Source organism: Salvelinus sp. IW2-2015, linkage group LG11 (assembly GCF_002910315.2).
Source record: "Salvelinus sp. IW2-2015 linkage group LG11, ASM291031v2, whole genome shotgun sequence".
NCBI lineage: Eukaryota > Metazoa > Chordata > Actinopteri > Salmoniformes > Salmonidae > Salvelinus > Salvelinus sp. IW2-2015.
This window is the reverse complement of record NC_036851.1, coordinates 43,774,214-43,797,365: the sequence shown is the minus strand read 5'-3', so window position 1 is coordinate 43,797,365 and position 23,152 is coordinate 43,774,214. Positions and strand designations below refer to the sequence as shown.

Sequence of the window (23,152 nt, the reverse complement as noted above, 5' to 3'; positions counted from 1 at the left end):
CTATTTGTTTTTCCATTGCTAGTTCTGGAACAGTCCTAACTATTTTCTGATGTTCTTGTAGTCCAACGACATGTACTAGGATTTGGACACAATCTGTTATAACATATAACATGCTCTTTTTTAACAATATATAGGATTCCCGCTAGATTGCAAAGATATGATTTACATTGAATGGAGATAATAGAAAATATTGTAATTTCCATACAGGATTTACCCCAGTGTTTTACCCAAAAGGCTCAGACCTTTCTGTTTCCATCTACGTTGGCCAGCACCCGTGTCTCACTGAGTCATGGCTCCAGCGGACCTGCTCTCACTTGAGGCCAAAGCCAGGCCACTGGTACTTCTCAGCTGTCATTTACATAACAATGGCTAACTGTGAACTTTAACACCTTCTCACAAAGCAACTGTTTTGATTATGCAGAGGCTGTTGATTCTGCTCTTCACATGTCCTCAATGTCAGCCCTAGCTAAGGAAACAATTTCCCTAGTATAACATAAGGGTGCATACACTAGTGTAACACTGATGTTACAGTCGAAAAGCAGACGGTATCCATATTGATAGCATTGGATGTCCCCATCACTAACCTGGGGAATTCAGGGATCCTGAGGGGCGCAGTGGTCTAAGGCACTGCATCGCAGTGCTAGAGGTGTCACTACAGACCTGGGTTTGATCCCGGGCTGTATCACTGCCGGCCATGAACGGGAGTCCCATAGGGTGGCGCACAATTAGCCCAGTGTTTTCCAGGTTAGGGGAGGGTTTGGCCGGGGTAGGCCATCATTGTAAATAAGAATTTGTTCTTAACTGACTTACCTAGTTAAATAAACAAAAATATATAAAAAGTTGGTGGTCCCCTTCTGGCCCTCAAAAAACCCTCTCACACATTGATAAAGGGCAGTTGGAAGTACTGTTCCCAGGTGGTCTCCCATTGAAGCTCTAACCAGGCCCAATCCTGCTTAGCTTCAGACGAAAGAGATCGGTCGACCCTACCAGCTGTATTTTGATTTGAGTCTGTGCCTGACTGGAATTTAAATAATTCAATATGCATATGGGGAGAGTGAGAAAGAGAGAGATAGAGGTATGTCAAGGACAGAAAGCTATTACAGGGTGACAGAGAGACAGTCCGCTCTAATCTGCAAAGACATGAATACGTAAATGACAGAAACTATCTGTCACTGAGAGACTATGGGAAGCAAAGGGGCTTGTCTCATACATTTAACAAGGCCCTGGTCCAATACACAAACCAGAGGGCCACACCTAGGCCTATTTCATCAAGGTCCTGACTCTCTGTGAAAGATCATATCCTATGGCACACTGTTGAAGTGTTTTAAACCATAGTGACATGCATACAGTACCCCTTCATTTTGTTGTTGTATGCTATTGTTTTGGAGATATATGCCTAGCCTAAGAGCATTGAATTGGTTAATTTATTCACATACTGTCGCATTTGCTTAAAATTACAAGGTTATTTATTCACTTTCCTAGTTTCCAGGTGAAGTGGCTGTGGAATTTATAAAGGGCAGTTGGAAGTACTCTAAAACCAACAACAACAACAATTTCATCATGGTCTCTTTGGTGTGGATTACACGATGTGTGTACTGTATATTGACTTAATGTGTTCTATGAAATTGCATTTGGCCATGTTGTTTCTATGCGTTAAGTATTCACTTGATATTCCTATGCGTTACAGGCCTACCAAACAATACATTTGTAGCAAACCTGACAAGGAAGAGATGTTTTAGACTGTCTTATAATTCATAGCTCTTGTATAATTCACAGCTCTTATATTTTCAAGACTTACAAAATGTGTAATGTGTGGCCATGGTCTGGGTCCTCTTAAGTGTTGCTGTTGCCCTTTCACACCCTAACTCCCTATACTTCAGCAGGGTTTTTTCTCCGTTTATTTTTAGGAGTTTTCACTYCGCCTGTTTTGACCCAACTCACCTCTGCTGTTAGTAAGTGTGAAATATTAGGGGAGGAAACAATATTTTTTGGATGTGTTCACTATGGAATTCTGACTGCAGAAAAATGTCCTGTACATTTTTTCACAATTTCGAACTTCTAGAGGACATGACTGTGGTGGTGGACACTTGCCATACTCGCTTGGACAATACAGCAAACTAATAGCAAACTAATTTCTGTGAGACTGAAGTACCTTTGAACTGGTTTACAATACATTACTCTCAACGCTAGGCTTTAACAAGACTTTTGAGGGGTTGTTAGGTCACAGCATGCCGGAAAGGGAAGCCCAAGGTAAGGGTACCTGTCAAACCCACTCCCCTGGTTCAAAGGCCTACAAAGCAAAAAGAAGCCCCCTCCTGAATTTTCTGTGCACTTTGGTTTGTACCCTTGGCCTACAAGGGTTGGGAGTGTAGAAGAACCAACACTCTTAGCAGAAGAGATATGTAGCAAAACACATTTTTACTTTAACAAACAATAATMACATTTTTTATGAAACAAGCATATATTTTATTGACTAGGATTTGTTCAATATTGATAATGCTTTACAAATTAGACTGTGTATGTCAGGGTTTCGGTTTAGTATAAAGGGTTGATATAAAACGTGAATGAGTGGTTGTTTTGTTCATAAAATTAGATTTACTATGATTCTTGTATTTATATCTACTCTGGTAACATTAAAGCATATTGTGGAATACTAAATTAAGTAAAATTGGTATATGTTAAGATGAACATTTTATGATAAAGCAATTCCATAGCCTGGTCCCAGATCTGTTCGTGCTGTGTCTTGGCTTGCCAACTACTATGGTCATTGTCATGCAGCACAAACAGATCTGAGACCAGCTAGTAATTCCCCATGTGCTAATCAATTTATTTTATTTTTATTTAACCGTTATTTAACTAGGCAAGTCAAATCACATTCTGTTGTAAATAAGAATGAAATCTGAATGCAGAGAACCACTCCATCTTTTACAATGCTGTAGATTAATTTATACAATTACAATGATCTCATTTGTTAAAATATGTACTGTAAAATACTATGAAGAGATAATATCATTCAATAAAATGCACACAATACTTTCTCAAAACGTTCACAATGGTTATTTTGTTAATCCTCTATCGGGTTGATGGTGTCAGAGATGATTTTATTATAGTGAGTAATGGGATTATTATAATCTACACAAGGCTATACAGGCTTGTCTATAATCTAATCTAGACAATCTAGAGATTGTAGTCCATCTAGTGCGTCATTTGATTAGTCTTCCACACCAGTGACTGTTTACAGTCTTGTCACATTGTATTATCACATAATGCAAATTCCTACCTACGTGCGAGACAAAAACTAAAATACTAAAATAATAATGCCTGACATGTAGATAATTTGCAGTGGCAACTGTATGTTGCTGCATATGAAAGAGGATGGGAGCAAGGTGAGAAAGCCTCGACTTTCTCCAGCAGTTGTTGGGAAGATTCTGCTGTTCTATTGACCAGAATTTGTACTATTTTATTACTGCATCCATTAGTGGCCGTGGCCCACTGTTGCTGTTAAGATTTTTGATCCCGTTTATGTAACAAGAAAACATGATCGTTTCGGTTACATAATAAACGCATATTCCGAGTACATGAGGAAATCCCCTTGGTTTAGTGGCCACTATAATATGTTGGCAAAAAAAGAGGTCGTGTGTGTTAATTTCAATAATGTCGGAAACAAAACAACATTATTCAATAAAATMTTGTACTGGATTTTGAATTAAATGCTTCGCCTGTCAGTCACTCAGGAATGATGACACGGCATGTCTACTGGAAAGAAAGAGCCGTGATTGGATCGCGCAGATACAGGAGGCGGGATCATTCCATCTTCTACTGTCAGATTGGTATAGAGTTGGCTTTGCTTCTGCAGGTAAAAGGAACTGAGCGACACAAATTATGAAACATTTGTTCTAGCTAGACATCGAAACGGGATAGAACAACAGCACGCTTATGTCGCAAGAAAAAAAGATTTGAAGCCTTGAAAAGCAAAGTAAAAGCGTGCAACACCTTTAGCGCTTGGAAACAAAATCTCGCTTTGTCAACATTTAGCCGGGGCACGCACGCATTTTACAAGGAACTTCGACAGCTGCGTGTTTTCGAGCAAGCCATCAACAAAGAATGAAACCCCTAAAACGAGGTAGGCAGAAATTAGCCGTGTTATTTTTATTTCCAGGTCTTAATTGTTGCCCTGGCCGCGTCTGACGGTTTGCCTGGTGTGCTCGCCTGTTGGTGTTAAATGGAATGCAGTTTTTTTGTTGCGAGCAAATGCAGCGTGTGTTTGTTTGAATTTGGAGGGACAGCTAACCAGCTAGTTATCTTTGGAAGCAAGCATGGTGTCCATCTGGCGGAGCGACAGAACAGTCCTACATGCGCTATGGCGTGCGTTCAAAGGGTTCTTTGTACGTTTGCTACGTGACGATGGGAAGATGGCTAGCAAACTTAGTCAATGTTTTCTTTGCTCATTTTTCGAGRTCTAACAGGATTTTCTTATTTTCGCTATTTTTTAGCATTTGGGAATTGATAGCTTTCAGCTAGATATTTTGATTTCATTGGAACAATGTTAACTGCATGAGACGAGATTGAATGGAACAAAACAGAATGCCAATCACTGACGCGAACTTCATTGTTTGCTTTGTAGCCTGCTAGCCTTACTAGCTAGCTAGTTAACTAGCTAAGTTACGTTGGCTGCAATGCCTTTTTCGCCTTGAGGATTTTAGTGAATTTAGCAACTTGATTTCTGCTCACGCCTTTTGAAGTTTAACYCATTGAGTAATTTAGAAAATATCATATTAGTTCTAAGATAAGAACGGCCTTTGCTTTGTAGACAGTTGAGGTTTGATAAGAGGAGCAGCGTGTGACATGTAAGTTAACTGACTTCAAGCTAACCTCAAACTAGTTAGCTCAAATTAACCACGTTTTATGACCCACCTGGAGTGCATTCTTTAGCTACTAGCTAAGATACAGGTCATTACCAGCTGTGTAACGGGATCGCTAGTAACTTTAGCTGCTACTTTCAAGCMGTTCAATGGACAAAATATTGACAGCACAACTCAAACCACTGACATGCCAGTGTTTTAGACAGTATAAAAAMAACTAGTTTACCAATTAAGTCGTTGGCATATTTAGTTTGCTATAATCAATTATCAGTTTTGCCCTTTCATGCACCCAAAACATTTTTAAAAGATTATAGCCGCAACGTACRGTAAACAATTGGAAGCACATTCAATTTGGGCATACAAACAAGTGAGAAGTGTCTCCAGGACCCTGAATTCCCCTGGCAAGAGGTGAAAATGGTCCCTTGCACGGTCTGTAGATCGCCCGCCGCTGGAGATCGTGATATGCACACAATCTCCTTTGTAAGGACAGGCTGCCCCCGGGGGTCAGATTTCAACCAGAGAAAGACATTTACTGCATTCTATACCCTGGGAGAAAGCATGCTCCATTTTGAGTTGCCCCCCGCAACATATTGTGATTTGGGGAATGAATATATTGTTCTGAATGTGTATTTCAATTAATGGCACTTCACTTTAATAGTAAGTTGTCATCAATGAATGCTTTTAGTTGTGCTTACCTGACTGCTACACCCATACTAGGTCTCTCTAACTCTAGGCGGCATTCTGTCTTCTCCATACAGTTCGCAACCATTCACCTCGACCCATGACAGCCCCATGCGAACTACAATCCAGACACTGCTAACGTTTAGAAATGTAATTCATAGCTTGCGATATGGCGTTTGAAACATATGGCCCTTATTGTACATCAGTGAAAGAATCCTTCAAATAAAAAATATGCACTTACTGTAGCAGTTTTGGACAGATGCATACAGCTATGGGTGCCTCCATCCGACAACACTACACTTCAGAGTTAAGCTCACACACAGGTGTTCAGAGCATACTAGATGGCTAATTGGCACAGGTCACCACTTGTCTTCCATCTGTTTTCCGTAAACAAGCGTCTCAATTTAACCCTTCATCAAACCTATTTCTTTAAAGGTTGGTGAATGTACAATAACACAGGCCTACACAATAAGTAGATGTGTAACATGGCAATCTGATTTGGAGGGAACACAATACATTCCATAACAAATGAGTGAATGTCCAACCCTGTGAACAGTGTCCACCATACAAACACTAGCACTGCCAAACTGACCCCCCCTCCTCCCCGTCCTCAGCTCTGGAAGAGGAGCAGATACAGGAGCTGTCGTCAGCCATGTCTGACAGCGACCCCTTTGAGGATGACGGCTTTCCCCTTGACCTGTCAGGAGGCGGCGTGGGCTCGGGCAAGCGGCGTCGCCGCGGCAACCTGCCCAAGGAGGCGGTGATTGTGCTGCGGACCTGGCTGTACGAGCACCGCTACAACGCATACCCTTCAGAGCAGGAGAAACTCAGCCTGTCAGATCAGACCAGCCTCTCCGTGCTACAGGTGAGTGGACCGGCGTAACATTGTCAAAGTAAAATGAATGAAGGAAAGCCTGCACGTGGTAAAATGTCTAAGTTCCCGTAGGGTTATACTATGTGGTTACTATTAATCATTGTGGTAAGTTCTGATTATGCTGTGGGGAAGATCTCACACTGACCCTAACAAGGCTGGATAGATTTAAGTTCACACTATTTGAACTGTTATACATTTTTATAAATGTTGGGTTCGGTTTCAGCATGCTCCCCTGACAAGTGTAGTGTTGAAATGAATGATTTACAATGTCCTCCAGTTGAATGGTTCCAGCTATGCTGATTAGCTCCTGATGCAGTGTAAACAGTTGATCACAGCAGACACTTGGGGCTAGATGAAGCCATGACGACCTACTCGCCTTGTCAAAGATAGTTGTTTATCAGATATTGTGTTCTCTATTGGCCTCGTGTGCGGGGCGATAAACGCCGCAGCACCTATAGGCCTACTTCAGGCCGTTGCTAAGTGTTCTATAAACAGCAATCCATCCCATGGTATTTACTTCGTACTTATCATCGTACTTCAGCCCTTGAGTGTTTCACAACAGTGTAGAAAATGTCCCATGACTGATGTACTACTGTACAGATGAATTTGACACCGTTACAGCAGCCCTTGTAGGCCAACCATGTGATGTTCCCTCTTCCCTCCAATACACACACACACTCTCACACCCCAGGAGTTGGTGACTTGAGCAGAGCAAGAGGCTAGAGCAAAGTGGAGCAGACAGCCGGCACCGTTTTAACTCTTTTTTTATATGAGTCAGTTGAGCTAATTATTAGGGTCTTCTAGGTGACTTGTAGCCGGCAGACAGCCAGGCTGTAGTGTTGTGCCCCTAGCTGGCTGTGCACATCTCTGTGGCAAATTTTTCACCCGAGACTTCTTTAATGCCAACAGTCTGAGCTCCCTCATCTCACTCTGTGTGGGGGAGATGTTTCCCACTAGAGGGCGGTAAACCAGGCCTAAAGGCGAGGGAGACTGAGAATATGTGGGCGGAAGTCTATTCCCAAACAACTGGCCTCGGCCCAGTTTTAACATTTTATACGCGTCAGTTGAGTTAATTATTAGGGTCTTCTAGTTGACTTGGCACACTAAACAAAACAAAAAACTTTCTAAGTGACTTGAGATTTATATCTGTAGTTTGGCTCTTGACGGAAGCCTAGTTGGGCCCTTGAGATGCACCCAGTTTGTTTTCCCAGTCATGCAGGCATTGTTATTAAAGTAACTTCCTCCACTTTTCCAGATATGCAACTGGTTCATCAACGCCCGTCGCCGCCTCCTCCCTGACCTACTCCGCAAGGATGGCAAAGACCCCACCCATTTCACCATCTCCAGGCGGGCAGGAAAAGGTGAGGGTCGCTCATCCACTGGTGGTGGAGGTAGCTCCCCTGAAAGCCCCACCTCCTCGGTCCCCTCACCAGCCCTGCCCCCACTCCGGCCCACGGTCATCCGGCCAGCCCCCACGCTGGACCTCAGCCTCCTGGGCAACACAGCCACGGCCATTCTGACGGGTGCCGGCTACCCAGGCCAAGAGGGCTGCTGCGTCCAGGCCCTGATGCAGCTGGACATGCACGTTCTCCTGAGGGAGGCCGAGGAGAAGGGCTCTACGGTTATCAGCGCCAGTCCCACTGGCGGGCTATTCAACACGCCACCCCCCACCCCTCCGGAACTGTGCCCCGGCCAGGACTTCAGTGACCTGAGGCTGCTGGTGYACGCAGCTCTCCAGAGGGCCGCTGAGCATGAGAGTCAGACGAAGGCCACTACAGAGGCCACGGTCTGCAGCAGTGCTATGGGTCCAACCCTTCCACCAGAGCCGAGCCAAGCTTCACTGAACTCGCCCAGAGAGCAGAGTCCCACAGAAAAGGTTGTGGTGTCCCCAGTTTCAGTCCCAAGCCCCGTCACGGTCTCTTCAGCACCTAAACTCACCCCAGCCTTTGCCTTCATTCCTGCTCCAAGTCTGCCTCCCCGCTCTGCCCAAATTCCAGTCCTAGTGCCAGTTTCAACCCCTGTCCCAGCCTTCATCCCTGCACCAACCAAACCCCCTGTGCCAGCCCTAAGCCCTGTTCAAACCTTCACCCCTGCACTAACTTTATCCCCTGTCCCAATCTCATCCCCAACTTTAGCCCTAGTCCAAAGCACCTCTGCCAGCCCTCACCCCATTCCTAGGCCTTTCTTCCTCCAGCAGCAGCAGTGTCCAGAGGGCTCAGTCGGTGGCCAGTGTGTGGAGCATGGTTCACAGCGATGTTCCAGTCCGACAGCCTGGTCCCGTGGCACAGACTCCCATAGCCACAGTGTGGGGGGCGCAGCACACCCTGCATGCTGTCAGCGAGACAGTCAACTAGAGCCACGGCCACACCCTGGTCTGTATGTGGGGGCGCACCAAGCTGTGTATATATCTGAGAACATATTCCTTTCATCAACCCACTGATCCTGTATGTCTGTGCTCTGCAGTTTGAATATGACAGAACTGTCATATACATCAGACACTGGGATGGAAAAACAAGTGTTTTTTAAAGAGTGCTTTTTTAAAGCATTTTTTTTATCAGGACTTTAACAAAATATTTTATCCAATAGAGCCTGTTGCTGGGCAGAAGCTGTCAACTTGTCAACATTCCAGAGTATAGGTCAAATGTGACAACACAAAGTTCTATTATGTAGTTTTGAACTCTACTATCTCAACCATTTCCAAACGAGGGCAAGGAGGACATTTCCTTCCCGTTATACATTTTTTTTTAAAGTCTTGAAGCCAGCACCAGCAGATCTAGCCTCATCAGTAGCAGTACCGGACTTGGTTGAATGTATAAAGCGGGACTCGATGACTTTAAACCCTGGCTGCCTAGCTTGTCAATCATTCCCACCAAGGCTAAACAAGGGCGGACTTGGGGCTGAGACAACCGTGTTTGTTTGTTTCAAGCGCTAGTGTCGTGCTCCTCCAGTACTGTTTATGCACTTTAGATTTTCATTTTTTAGTCCGGCCTTCACAATCTGGAGCATTCCAACGCCCCCTTCCCCCTCACAATGCCGGGAGACAGGCGCAAGGGAAATTGATTGTACTGCAGTGTGCCTGACTGCACAGCTCCAATGTCCTTCTCTCTCCTTGCCTTAAAGCTACTGTAAACATGTGGCRACCAGGGATTCTATATTTAAGACACACACCCAACATCATCAGTCGCAAAGAATATGAACACTACCATTTTGTTATATATTTTAAAAAATATTCATTTAAACCCATTTCCAAAATAGTATCTCAGCAGGTAAGCAGTATTTGTGTGTGTGTATATATGAAAAAAGAGGAATGTTTTTTTGTATAGCTCTCTTATCTTTATGTATTGTGTATGATTTCCTGGGATGTGTTTTTAATGTGGATGTGAAGGAGGTGGCATTCGTGTGTGTGTGTGTGTGTGTGTGTGTGTGTGAACGTAAGGTAACATTGGTCATGTAACAGAACTGACATTTTTGTGGTTGACGCTGAATGCTTAGTCAGGTGACGCCGTCAGGCTAGTGCCCTAGTATGCCGTAGTTGATGGCTGAAGACTGTTACAAACATTTTCAAGCTTTTGGGTCATCCTGTTTGGAGAGGGTTTGACCCAAGTAGCAAATCATTGGAGCCTTAAGATTTGGTCCTTGTATTTCAAACCAAAATGTCTTAATTGAAATACTCTTAGTTGTTCCCTTGGATGACAAAGTCTGGTCAGTGTTGTATTGAAGTCATTGATCAATGTTGAGGTTATTGAGAAGCAAACTGTCTGGAAAATTTGACTCCTTTCCTCTCTGTATTTTCCCTCTGTGTTAGTGGACTATATCCTCTCCTCAGTGTTACTCATTCTTATACGGTTGTAGTTTCCATGAAACGGTCTTAGTTCATATACCACATTTTATGGCCAAATCCTAACTTTAGACGCAGCACAAACATTAGTGAGACCCTAGGTGAACACACTGTGCTGCTGCAAAGTCTTATATTCTGTCAGTTCAAACAGGTCAAACTTTTCTCTATTCTTTTCAACTCTTAAGCTTTGAAAAGACCATGGTTATCTTCCAGCTAGAAAGAAGCATGAGAAGAGCTGATATGGAGTTTTGTTATTATTAGCCTGGGTTTGTGACACGCACTGATCCCATTCTCTCCGTCATGTCTCCCAGATAGGTAGGCTACCCCTCGATTTTCTTTCATACGGATGGATGTCGGCACTGTTTCCTGATTTGTCATTGGGAAAGGTAGATCGTACAGGTACTCCACTAACGGAGATGTGCTGAAGAGTTTTAAGGCTCGCACACGCCGCACCCAATGTGGATCTAGCATTCTGCCTGTCATTCAGCGCGCTGTCTTTTAGGGACCTGCTGTATATTGACTGCCAACATTTTTATGCGTTTCTACGTGTAAAATCGGTGCGCACTCGGTTGGCAAATTATACTCACAGGTGCTAAGTATTCTCGGCCAGCAAACACTATTGGTGCGTCTGAGCCCTTACCACCTCCTTAAACAGTTTGGGTGAAGGAAGGGTTCCGGGGTCATAGTGATTTGTAAGAAATAATGGTGTGAATAGATATACAGTACAATTAAGCGGGTACGTGGTTTATTCATTACTACACGCCACTGACCACATGTTGCGATACTGGAAACGGCTGGATACTGGACATTATTTAGAAAGATATATATATATATATATATCAGATTTTGGATGCAGAATGAAACTTGGGTCGTAGATGCCAATGTGAAAATGCATGTAAATTCATCAAGGTCAGGTGTTTTTCTTTTGGCATGAATTGTAGCTGAAATGACAATGTGTAGCTTCTCAATATGACCAATTGCATCCTAAAGATGTTTTTTCCATTTCACTGTATGAATCATGGCTGATGTATTGAAAGTATAACTGGCTATCGTGCCTTAAACCCGGGATTGAGGGAACATACCCCTTCTACATAGAAACTTTTGAATAGTCTGTGCAATATATGCCTTAAACTTTAAATGTGTTTTGTACAAGCATTTCAGAGAATAAAAGTTTTTTTTTTTTCATTTGCTGATCCTTGTGCTGTTTGTTTCTATTTATATAACTGAACTATCACATTACCATGTCCTTTTGTCAATTTTGTCTCGAAGCACAACAATTAATGACAAAGAATTTACATGAGCAAGATATTGTACCATGGATGCCCTCCTCCCCCAGTTTTATCCAAGACAACAATTTTCATCTAAGTTGAGTCCAAAGGTCTACTGAACCTTTTTGATGGTCACCTTCCTGCCATCCAGGACCTCTATACAGTCTTAGACTGTTCTCTGCTACCGCATGGCAAGCTGTACCGGAGCACCATGTCTGGGACCAAAAGGCTCCTGAACAGCTTCTACCTCCCAAGCCATAAGACTTGGAACAGTTCATCTGGATTCCGAGTGGAGCAGTGGTCTAAGGCACTGCATCTCAATGCTAGAAGCGTCACTACAGACACTGTGGTTCGAATCCGGGCTGTATCACAGCCGACCGTGATTGGGAGTCCCATAGTGCGGCGCACAATTGGTCCAGCGTCGTCTGTTTGGCCGGAGTAGGCCGTCATTGTAAATAAGAATTTGTTCTTAACTGACTTGAATAGTAAAATAAAATATTATCAAATGACTACCTGCACTATTTGCATAGACCCCCCCCCCTTTATTTTTTTGCACTTACACTAGCAAAGGCTTGATGTACACTCACTGGACTCTAACCGCACAATACCTGGATAAACACAAATTAATTTATATTGATGCCAAACACAGAGTGCAGTTGGTCAGTATTCAGACCCCTTCACTTTTTCCATATGTTACAGCCTTAATAAAAAATTGATTCGATTGAGGGGGGGAAAAATCTACACACGACACCCCATAACAAAGAAATGTTTTTTTTWAAGAAATGTTTGCTAGTTTATAAGGAAAATTATTACTTACATAAGTATTCAGACCCTTTACTCAGTACTTTGAAGCAGCGATTACAGCCTCGAGTCTACTTGGGTGTAGTTAGGGTCGTTGTCCAGTTGGAAGGTGAACCTTTGCCCCAGTCTCAGGTCCTGAGCTCTCTGGAGCAGGTTTTCATCAAGGATCTATCAGTACTTTGCTCTGTTCATCTTTCCCTAGATTCTGACTTGTCTCCCAGTCCCTGCTGCTGAAAAACATCCCCACAGCATGACGCTTCACCGTAGGGATGGTAATGGCCAGGTGATGAGCGGTGCCGGTGTCCTCCAGACGTGACGCTTGGCATTTAAGCCATCTTGGTTTCATCATTCCAGAGAATCTTGTTTCTCATGGTCAGTCCTTTAGATGCCTTTTGGAAAACTCCAAGTGGGCTGCCATGTGCCTTTTACTGAATAGTAAAGGCCTGATTGGTGAAGTGCTGCAGAGATGGTTGTCCTGGAAGGTTCTCCCATCTCCACAGAGGAACTTTGGAGCTCTGTCGGAGTGACCATCGGGTTCTTGGTCACCTCTCTGACCAAAGCTCTTCACCGATTGCTCAGTTTGGACAGGCAGCCAGCTCTAGGAAGAGTCTTGGTGGTTCCAAACTTAAATTTAAGAATGATGGAGGCCACTGTGTTCTTGGGGACCTTCAATGCTGCAGAAATGTTTTGGTACCCTTCCCCAGATCTGTGCCTCGACACAATCTTGTCTCGGAGCTTTACGGACAATTCCTTCGACCTCGGCTTGGTTTTTGCTCTGACATACACTGTCAACTGTGGGACCTCATGTCCAATCAATTTAATTTACCACAGGCAGACTCCAAGTTGTAGAAACATCTCAAGGATGATCAATGGAAACCCGATGCACCTGTGCTCATTTGAGTGTCATAGCAAAGGGGCTGAACAGTTATGCAAATAAGGTAGTTCTTATCTTTTATTTTACATTGGCAAAAATATCACCCCTTTTTCACTTTGTCATTTTGTGTAGATTSCTGAGGATTTTTTATTTAATTCATTTAGAATAAGGCTAATGTAACAAAATGTGAAAAAAGTCAAGGGGTCTGAATACTTCCGAATGCACTGTACATTCATATTCCTTCACATGCTGCTGCTACTCTAGGTTTATCTATGCAGTCACTACCCCTACCTACATTTTACCTCAACTAACCCGTAATCCTGCACATTGACTTGGTACCAGTGCCCCTTGTATATAGCCTTGTTATTTAGTTTATATTTTTCCTTTATTATATTTAGTTTTTTTTGTTGATGCATGAGGTGAAACAACATTAATGACCTTTAAAGCTGAGATCTGCATTAGGAGAAATGTCGCCACTGGCCGCCCCAGGTGCATTTTTGTTTTTGCATCGTTATAAAAAAAAAAAAATCTGTACACAAGACTGTTCTCTCACGTGCAATGATGTCCGGGGGGGGGGGTGTTCACTGTTTGAAGTGACATATTGTTGTAATATCGCAAACGGGTGTGGCAGTTTCACCGCTACTGATTTCAGCTAAGACCCAGTGACTCTTGAAATACTGCCTAGTCTATATCTGGTGCTAGTGCTTTAACCTGGACCACTTCATTTGATCATACATTTTTATGTCACATGCTTCTTAAATGAAAGGTTGTAAACTAACAATGAAATGCTTCCTTGCGTGTCCTTATCCTACAATGCAGAGTTAAAGAAATATAGAAATTAAGTATTCTTCTCAAAGTGGTGTGAAGTGTCACAACTGCAATTTAAGAGAATATCAATCAGTATATATTTTATTTTCTCAGATAGAATATTCTAAGGTTTTGAATGCTGTACTGAATGCAGCAGGACATTGAAATTACTCATCTGGAATAAAGGAACACAGTGGAATATGTCACTTCAGGGTCCTTCGTTAGTCCTATACAGGCATGATACATTTCCTTAAACAATAATTCAACCCAAACACAACCAAGCCCAACCTCTTCCTTCTGTTCTATCTTATGAAAGAGCAATGAGTAAGAAACAATTTCAAACATCGTCCCTCGCTTTCRTGTACAGGTCTGACCCTTCATGTTGAGTGTTTTATCTTGAATGAGGTTGTGGTGCATCAATGCAGGCAGAGTTAGAATAGACCTGACCAGATGACAAGAAGATATGACTAGCACTGGGAAACATGTCCAACAAAAGAAGGGTGGAATGATAAGCATTTAAGCAATGAAGGTACCATACAACCCGTCAAAAACATTACATGAATAGAAGAGAGTCCAATACAATGTGGTTTTCCAACACAGCTCCTGGATAGAAGGTGCAGTTTCTTACAGAGGCGGTGCTGGTGTGAGAGGCAAGAAGAGGTACTTGGCTGGTATCTAGTGCTGAATGCTTTTTTTTGGGGGGGGGGGGGGGGGTGTTTATTGCATCTCAAGAGTCTAATATTGCTTCCTTTCACCTTTCCTGGAATGGATTAGAGTAAAGCAATATTCAGATCACTGGGAATTTCAGAAAGGATACAGAGAGGAAGCCACTACAGACTTATTGAGATGCACTTAGCTGAGATACACTCCTCTTCAATGGATAATCACCATTGACTATAAAAGGGAAGTCCATTCCATCTAAAAAGCACTGTGTGCGAGCCGCAAAGCAGTTGTCTCTCCCTACATGTCGTCCTTGTCCTTAGCACCGTGTTTGAGGATGCGGGTGAACTCGGCGTAGTTGAAGTTGCCCTTCTTGTCGATGGGCGCCTCACGGAACAGCTCGTCCACTTCCTCATCAGTGAAGCGGTCACCCATTGTGGTCAATAACTCTCGCAGGTGGTCCTCGTGGATCACTCCTACAAACGGGAGAGTGAGGCGGGTCATCGTCTGGCTCTTTCTCAACTTATCTTTCCTCGATTCTTGTCATCCGCTCTCCTTCTTTAAAACATTGGAGAAGAAGGTCCAAGTGGGGGGACCTTGAACCTTCTCCAATACGGTTGAGAAGGAGGTAAGAAGAGAGGCTGAGAAGAATCGAGGATAAGATGTCTGTTTTTTTTCCTTTTAAGTGTTTGACATTACTGTGAAGGTGGATGCTAGTGGTTGACATTGGAGAGTGTTTGAGTGTGCGTGCACTTGTGTGTCTCACCAGAGCCCTCCTCGTCGAAGCAGGCGAAGGCGTTGCGGATGACGTCCTCGGGGTCGGTGCCGTTGAGACGCTCCCCGAACATAGTGAGAAACATGGTGAAGTTGATGGGCCCCGGCGCCTCCGCCATCATCCCCTCCAGGTACTCATCTGACGGGTTCTTACCTGAGGACCACAACAGAACACTCACACCATAGTCAACATTAAGTGGTAAAATTTGAATTGTGTTCGAAGGTAGACATTGAGTAAAGATGCACATTTGTGGCCTGCTGGAGGTCATTTTGCAGGGCTCTGGCAGTGCACTTCCTTGCACAAAGGCGGAGGTAGCGGTCCTGCTGCTGGGTTGTTACCCTCCTACGGCKTCCTCCACGTCTCCTGATGTACTGGCCTGTCTCCTYGTAGCGCCTCCATGCTCTGGACADTACGCTGACAGACACAGCAAACCTTCTTGCCACAGCTCGCATTGATGTGCCATCCTGGATGAGCTGCACTACCTGAGCCACTTGTGTGGGTTGTAGACTCCGTCTCATGCTACCACTAGAGTGAAAGCACCGCCAGCATTCAAAAGTGACCAAAACATCAGCCAGGAAGCATAGGAACTGAGAAGTGGTCTGTGGTCACCACCTGCAGAACCACTCCTTTATTGGGGGTGTCTTGCTAATTGCCTATAATTTCCACCTGTTGTCTATTCCATTTGCACAACAGCATGTGAAATTTATTGTCAATCAGTGTTGCTTCCTAAGTGGACAGTTTGATTTCACAGAAGTGTGATTGACTTGGAGTTACATTGTGTTGTTTAAGTGTTCCCTTTATTTTTTTGAGCAGTGTATATTATGGTTCAATCCCCATGGGGACATACTTGTTAAATGAATGTCGTTTCGACGTCCGTTGAACCAACGTTAAATTTACTTATGTGCCCGGTTGGACGTTTATTACCGGTCTGCATGCTTATTGTTAGCGCTCTATTTGACAGTACTGGTATTTAGCTGGGAAACGTTCCGTTGCTATACATCTATAAGGTTGTTTTTGGGGAGGATGTTTCAGTCTAGAATTGGTGAGTATACGCTGGTTAGGTCTTGTATATAGAATATAGTCAACCCACTAACAACAGGTTCCTATGTCTTACCCAGTGAGGCCAGCATGTCATGAAGATCCTCCTTGTCGATGAAGCCGTCTCGGTTCTGGTCGATCATGTTGAAGGCCTCCTTGAACTCCTGGATCTGAGACTGGTCGAACATGGCGAACACGTTGGACGTGGCCCTCTGGGGGCGCTTCTTGGTGGTCTTCCCCTTTGCACGTTTGCTCGACATGATGGTGGTTGGATGGGCCTAAGGCGTGCAAAATAGGACATGGATGGTTACGGTTGGATGAAAGATACGTCTCCCCAAAGTAAACTGTTCTATTGAGGAAAAGGATGGTTCTCATCTCTCCCACGGGAAATGTCCCCCCCAAAAAAGATTGAATAAAGAAAAATGCTCCATTAATTTATCATGGCACAAGAGTATATATGCAAAAGCCGGACAGTGATGATTTAGTTAGGCCTACATGTCAACCCTCATCAGCGTGATTGCGATATGCGTTGAATATGATCATACATGAGCAAAAATTGTACATAAATTGTCTAGGTAAGGCTAGGGACTTCACTTGGTGCCAGAAAATTGGTTATTACTTAGTCTCAATTATTCAATTTTCAGTCTCTGCATTGGTGCCAGATGCCATCGACCTCCAAATTACACTTTCTCTCCGCACTAAAGATTCAGGTGGTGCCACTGCTAACTGTCATCTGCAGTGAACAGTGTGAAGATGTCACAAGATAGCCACCTGGTATCCTGGAAAACGGGCCAAACTTATACCCGTCACTCAGTGAGCGTCATTGACGATGTGTGCACAGGCGGTGATAGTGCTGCTGGGTCGTGGCACATCAGAATACAGACTGAGCGAGAGCCAATACCATACAGGAAGTAACATGTCATTAAGGTTGAGTCATTTAGAGGTATAATGAGTTCATTGACTGCCAGACTATGACATAATGCATTGAGAGCCACTGAAGCATGTTATTCATATCAATGATTCGCTTAGACTCAGGGAAGCTCTCCACACAAAATCTCTTCCTCATGTTGGATGACTGACAGAGAAACAAAATATACTCTCTCTCTACTGGCATGTGGTACAGGAGATATAAACACTGGTAACCAAGATATAAAGCAGGCTACCTTAACATCATTTAGCAAGCCTTATTTGAGCATAGATGGGAACGACGTGTGTATTTGCATGAGTGTGATAGAGGTAGATCACAAAATCATGGCCGTGTTCAGCAGGCACAAAATTAGAGAATGTTTTTAAACGTCAAAACGTTCTCATTGGGGCAATGTCAGTTGGTACCAAAATGTTTTCTACCATTTCATCCCTACTGAACAAGACCCAGTTGTCCAGTGATATAACCTAGTCAAATGTTAGGCAAACGACAAGTCTCTCTCACTCAGTGTGTCTCCGCTTGCTATTGGAGGTAACAGAGATGTAAGGGAGGTTTCACTGGCGAACTGCTTGCTCATTGTCCAGCTTCATTTCAAAGGATGAAGGAATTTTAAGATTAGGATTTGGGCCTGGGGCAAATGTTTCTTCTCAGAAGTTCTCAGTCCTTCTCTTTTCCATGTGTTTATAACAAATCACCATGACTAGGGAGCTGTTCAAAAATGAGAATGTTAGAAGTGAATTTCTCAGGGTTGAGTTGCCTGATTTCCTGTAATATTTCACATTCTTGTAGAGAGATGACTAGATCCCTATGTCATTGTAAGCACGCCTTGCACAACCATTTAAAACGGATCAATTAGACTTGTCCAAACCCTCATCTCATTCCAACTAACTAGATCTTTAGTCTGAAGCCACCTTGGAAATCTGTTTCCCCCAACTTCACTCTAGAATTAATGTCTAGGCCCTTATTACTTCACTGCTTCTGCAACCAATTGAATTCCTCAGGTTTCTCGACTGGCTGACTCACCGATTAGGTTTAGAAAACATTTCAAGATCAACTGAAATCAACATTTCAAGATCATCATTGGTTTGTTATTCTCTGGGATGTACTGTGTGTTTATCAGTGTACCAACCACACCTCATCTCTGCGGTCAGGGCCCCACTGACCAGACACACACACTCACAGTTATGTCAATCACTGTCTTGACCTAACCACCTAACCTCTCATCACGGACACCACTACTACTTCTGAGGGGTCAGCTCTGGGGAAGTTCCTAAATGCGACATACTTCAACTGACCAAACCAATCTCTCGTTGTCTAAAAACAGGTAAACATAAGGCTCTAGATTAGAAGTGAGGCTCTAGAGCCCTCAAACTCAACTCTGGACCTTGAAGGCAGTTCCATTGCGTTTTTTCATTGTTCCCCTCTAATCATGGACTGATTTAGGCCTGGGACACCAGGTGTGTGCAATTAATTATTAGGTAGAACAGAAAACCAGCAGGCTCCTGACCTCGTAGAGTAAGAGTTGAATACCCCTGCTCTAGAGTTTAGAAAGTTCTATACAGGTCACAGAGTGGTGACAACTGGTCAAATCTTAATTCCACAACACAGTTGTTTGGGCTACAGAGCACCACCGTGATGAGAAGCTACACCAGATGACCCTAGACCTGTGACTGGTCGCTTTAGGCATGCAAGAAGAACTCAGAAACCCTATCTAGCCCTCACCTTTAATGCCGCTTTTACCAATGTTGACAGTTTCCCATACAATTCTGACTAATGCTTTAAAAGTGCCATATCTGATACCAAAATAAAATCCCTATAAGATAAAAACATTAAGGAAAATGTTTAAAAAATATATATACATCTCACCTTGGCTTCAGGTGAATTATAGTTGTTTTGGGGAGTTCTCTAAGGCCTTCTGTCTGGGTCTCAGTGCTTAGTTGGAAGAGAAGCAGGCAGCTCTACTGAAAAGTTTGTTTAAAGAAAGTCTTCAACCGGCCCATCCCACTCCTCCATTGGCCAATCGCCTTGCCCGGCTGTCCCAAACAGAGCCAGCCCTGCTCAGGCATTTACCCATACAAGGGAAAAGAATGTGCAGGCCTGCAGCTCGCCACTGCCACAGCGGAGCCAGGGTTGTTTGGCAATGGGAATGTGGCTGAAATGACAGGAACTCTGATAAGCTGCCTTATTTAGAGAAAAAGCTAAAGGGCCGCTGTGCGGACGAGCTGTCTATGGTTTCTGGTTTTACATCTGGGAGGGAGGGAGAAGATGATAGGAGCCGTGTTCTCTGGTGTTCTGAAGCTCCCAGTTGTTTGAAAAGCTGCCTGGGGGACTCCTTAATAAGGCAGTTTGTCTGGCCAAGCTACTGTCTGGATCTCTAGGGAACACCTTTTATCATGTCATTGCTGTACAGTAGCATCAGTTCTTCTGTGGTACTGTTCTCTGCCATATTGAGAACAACTGTTGTGCTGTTCCAATGAAATTACACATTTATATTGTGTTATTGTTCTCGCAAATACCTACCAAGAAACAAAATATCTGGTCACATTTGAGTTGCACAGATGCACTTTTTGTAACTACACAGTAGTTGTGTTAACATCATTTGGTCAATGTCCTTTACTTTTCACCTTTTAACACCTGATTTACGTAACAAATGGCAAATCTAATAGGTGGTCCGGGGGGGGGGCATCCTCTTTATTCTCCATCCTCCTCTATTGTGCCTCAACCAAGGGGGAAGGCTGATGACTTCACATTTGACCATTAGACCAACTCCTTGAATGCCCTACTCCTTGGAAGTTTGCAGTTGTCTAAAAAGCACTATTTTGCTTTAGTGTGTGTACTTTACTGTACTAATACTTGGTATGTTGCTTTTCAACAGGAGAAGTAAAAAAATGGCTGGAGTACATCTTTAAGAGAAGTATAAAATAGTGTATTATGGATGTAAATTTAAAGTTTATGAAGGGTTTGTCAATGACTTTTCAGGTTCTCTCTTTCAGTGGACCTATGCAAATGATGTGTTTATGGAAATTGTGTTTTTTATCAATATAGATTTGCAATAAGAGTTTTGCTTTGACCACATTTTACATTTGCAGAATAACCTGTAGTTCATATGTACAAATAAATAATGTATGTGTGTATTGAGCTTGCAAGTAAGCATTTCACTGTACTGTTTACACCTGCTGTATCCTGTGCAGGTGACAAATACACATTTGATTTGTTTACATGCAATTGGTATAAATGTCTGCCTGGAATGATGCTCCTATGAAACTCCTATGCTTTGCTTTATATTGCCTATGCTACTACTGTGTGCAGAGTATACTGGAGTCCATTGCATACCCTGGCCTGTAAACAAGAAAAGGATGCCGTCTGGTGGCCAGAGAAAGTTAGAGTTTTTTTTAAATAATCTACAATAATAATGATCGTTTTCTGATTCTAACATAGACTAGCGTTTCCCAAACTCTGTCCTCCGTACGCCAACGTTTTGGTTTTTACCCAAACACTACACAGCTGATTCAAATGATCAAAGCTTGATGATTACTTGGTTATTTGAATCAGCTGTGTAGTGCTAGGGCAACAACCAAAACGTGCACCCGACCCAGTTGGGGAAACCCTGACATAAACAATACAGTACTATAATTGTGACGTCAACGAATTGTGTGACAATTCTGATCTGTTATATAATTTTTCATCTTATTAATTAATCGATCCCATCATTCATAAATTATATTTTCTGTTGATACACATATCTGCAGATGCTATCGCAGGTGCAGCGAAATGTTTGTGTTTGTAGCTCCAACAGTGCAGTAATAATACCTTGCAATATCAAACAATAAACACATAATTCAAAAATGTTAATAGAAAGAATTAAGAAATATCAGATTGAGCAATGTCAGAGTCCATAATATAAACAGTACCAGTCAAAAGTTGATACGCCTACCATTCCAGGGTTTTTCTTTATTTTTATTCGTTTCTACATTGTAGAATAATAGTGAAGACAGCAAAACTATGAAATAACACATGGAGTTATGTAGTAACCAAAAATGTGTCAAACAAATAAAAAATATTTTATATTTGAGATTCTTCAAAGTATCCACCCTTTGCCAGCTTTGCACCATCCAGCTTTCATATGTTCTCATGTTCTGAGCAAGGATCTTAAACGTTAGCTTTTTTACATGGCACATATTGTACTTTTCCTTTCTTCTCCAACACTGTGTTTTTGCATTATTAAACATTCAATCAAAATTGTAATCAGTAACGTAACTTTTGGATTACTCAAACTCAGTAACGTAATCTGATTACATTCCATTTGTTTTAGATGACTTTCCCTTTAAGAGGCATTAGAAGAAGACAAATGTATGTTACCAATTGAACGACATCTATTGCAGGATAAATCAATGTTAAAGTTTACATAGCTGGCTATATATGGATGTTACATTTTACTTTATGGGTTGGTTATGTAGGCTTCTTCTAACCCGTTGCTTTCTACTACATATAATAATATGATTAAAGTATATCTTACATTAAAAACCAACGTCTAACAGAATTCCAGTCATTCCAATAAATGTTATGCCCCTTGATCTGCTATCTTCAAGTATAGATTAGCCAAATTGTTTTACCTGAGCATGACCCCAAAACTAAGGACATATTAACCAGCCCTACTGTTGTTTATGATTTTGTTGTCATGGAGGACTGATTGATTCCAGTTGAAAAATGCTGCACTCATGGAATGGCATGCTTTGAGCACTACTGAAAAGGGCTATTTGCATGTGAAAAATGAATGCCATATGCTGCATTTGCTATAGGCCTATTGTTTACCTTTTTGTTGCTGACACWTGATAATATGCAGCTGTTTTAAAGGGCAAATCCACAGATAAAACAATAACAAAACAGTTGCCCTGCCTCTTTTGGTAAAAAGCTGAGGGATGGGCCTGGAGAAATGTGACCACTCTCAGATTAATATACAGAGCTATGGATGCAAGGACTAACCATCCATGATATAAAAAATGTTGTTTTAACCATGTTATGAGGCTACTCAGTGTTTGTTTACATTTACAATGTTTACAAACATTGGAATAAAACAAGCTTATATTTTTGGTTCTCATGAGTGTGACAGTTGAACTAAGCTCATGAAACATTTAAGTTATATTCTTCAAGAATCAATGAAGACATATATTTATATTACCGTTCAAAAGTTTGGGTTCACTTAGAAATGTCCTTGTTTCCATGAAAACATACATGAAATGAGTTTCAAAATGAATAGAAAATATTGACAAGGTTATAAATAATGATTTTTAATAGAATTAATAATTGTGTCCTTCAAACTTTGTTTTCATCAAAGAATCCTCCATTTGCAGCAATTACAGCCTTCCAGACCTTTGGCATTCTAGTTGTCAATTTGTTGAAGTAATCTGAAGAGATTTGACCCCATGCTTCCTGAAGCACCTCCCACAAGTTGGATTGGCTTGATGGGCACTTCTTATGTACCATACGATCAAGCTGCTCCCACAACAGCTCAATAGGGATGAGATCCGGTGACAGTGCTGGCCACTCCATTATAGACAGAATACCAGCTGACTGCTTCTTCCCTAAATAGTTCTTGCATAGTTTGGAGCTATGCTTTGGGTCATTGTCCTGTTATAGGAGGAAATTGGTTCCAATTAAACGCCGTCCACAGGGTATGGCATTGCAAAATGGAGTGATAGCCTTCCTTCTTCAAGATCCCTTTAACCCTGTACAAATCTCCCACTTAACC

At 42.5% G+C, this 23,152-nt stretch overlaps 2 protein-coding genes across 3 annotated transcripts; one reads left to right on the top strand and one right to left on the bottom strand.

Annotated features, from left to right (window-relative positions):
* Positions 1 to 3,807: 3,807 nt before the first annotated feature.
* Positions 3,808 to 11,440, top strand: LOC111970449 (homeobox protein AKR-like). 2 transcript variants are annotated; one of them, XM_023997188.2, is made up of 3 exons: positions 3,808 to 4,123; positions 6,158 to 6,408; positions 7,673 to 11,440. In XM_023997188.2, exons 1-3 carry the CDS (start codon positions 4,105 to 4,107, stop codon positions 8,855 to 8,857), a joined length of 1,455 nt encoding a protein of 484 aa, XP_023852956.1. In that variant the 5' UTR covers positions 3,808 to 4,104; the 3' UTR covers positions 8,858 to 11,440. The 2 variants fall into 2 exon arrangements, with proteins under 2 accessions (XP_023852956.1, XP_023852957.1); XM_023997189.2 differs by lacking the exon at positions 3,808 to 4,123 and adding an exon at positions 4,207 to 4,847.
* A 2,651-nt stretch (positions 11,441 to 14,091) lies between these two features.
* Positions 14,092 to 19,379, bottom strand: LOC111970447 (myosin regulatory light polypeptide 9). The gene is made up of 4 exons (XM_023997186.2): positions 19,270 to 19,379; positions 16,555 to 16,756; positions 15,432 to 15,593; positions 14,092 to 15,141 (listed from the first exon to the last, which is right to left on the bottom strand). Exons 2-4 carry the CDS (start codon positions 16,736 to 16,738, stop codon positions 14,966 to 14,968), a joined length of 522 nt encoding a protein of 173 aa, XP_023852954.1. The 5' UTR covers positions 16,739 to 16,756; positions 19,270 to 19,379; the 3' UTR covers positions 14,092 to 14,965.
* Positions 19,380 to 23,152: the final 3,773 nt, after the last annotated feature.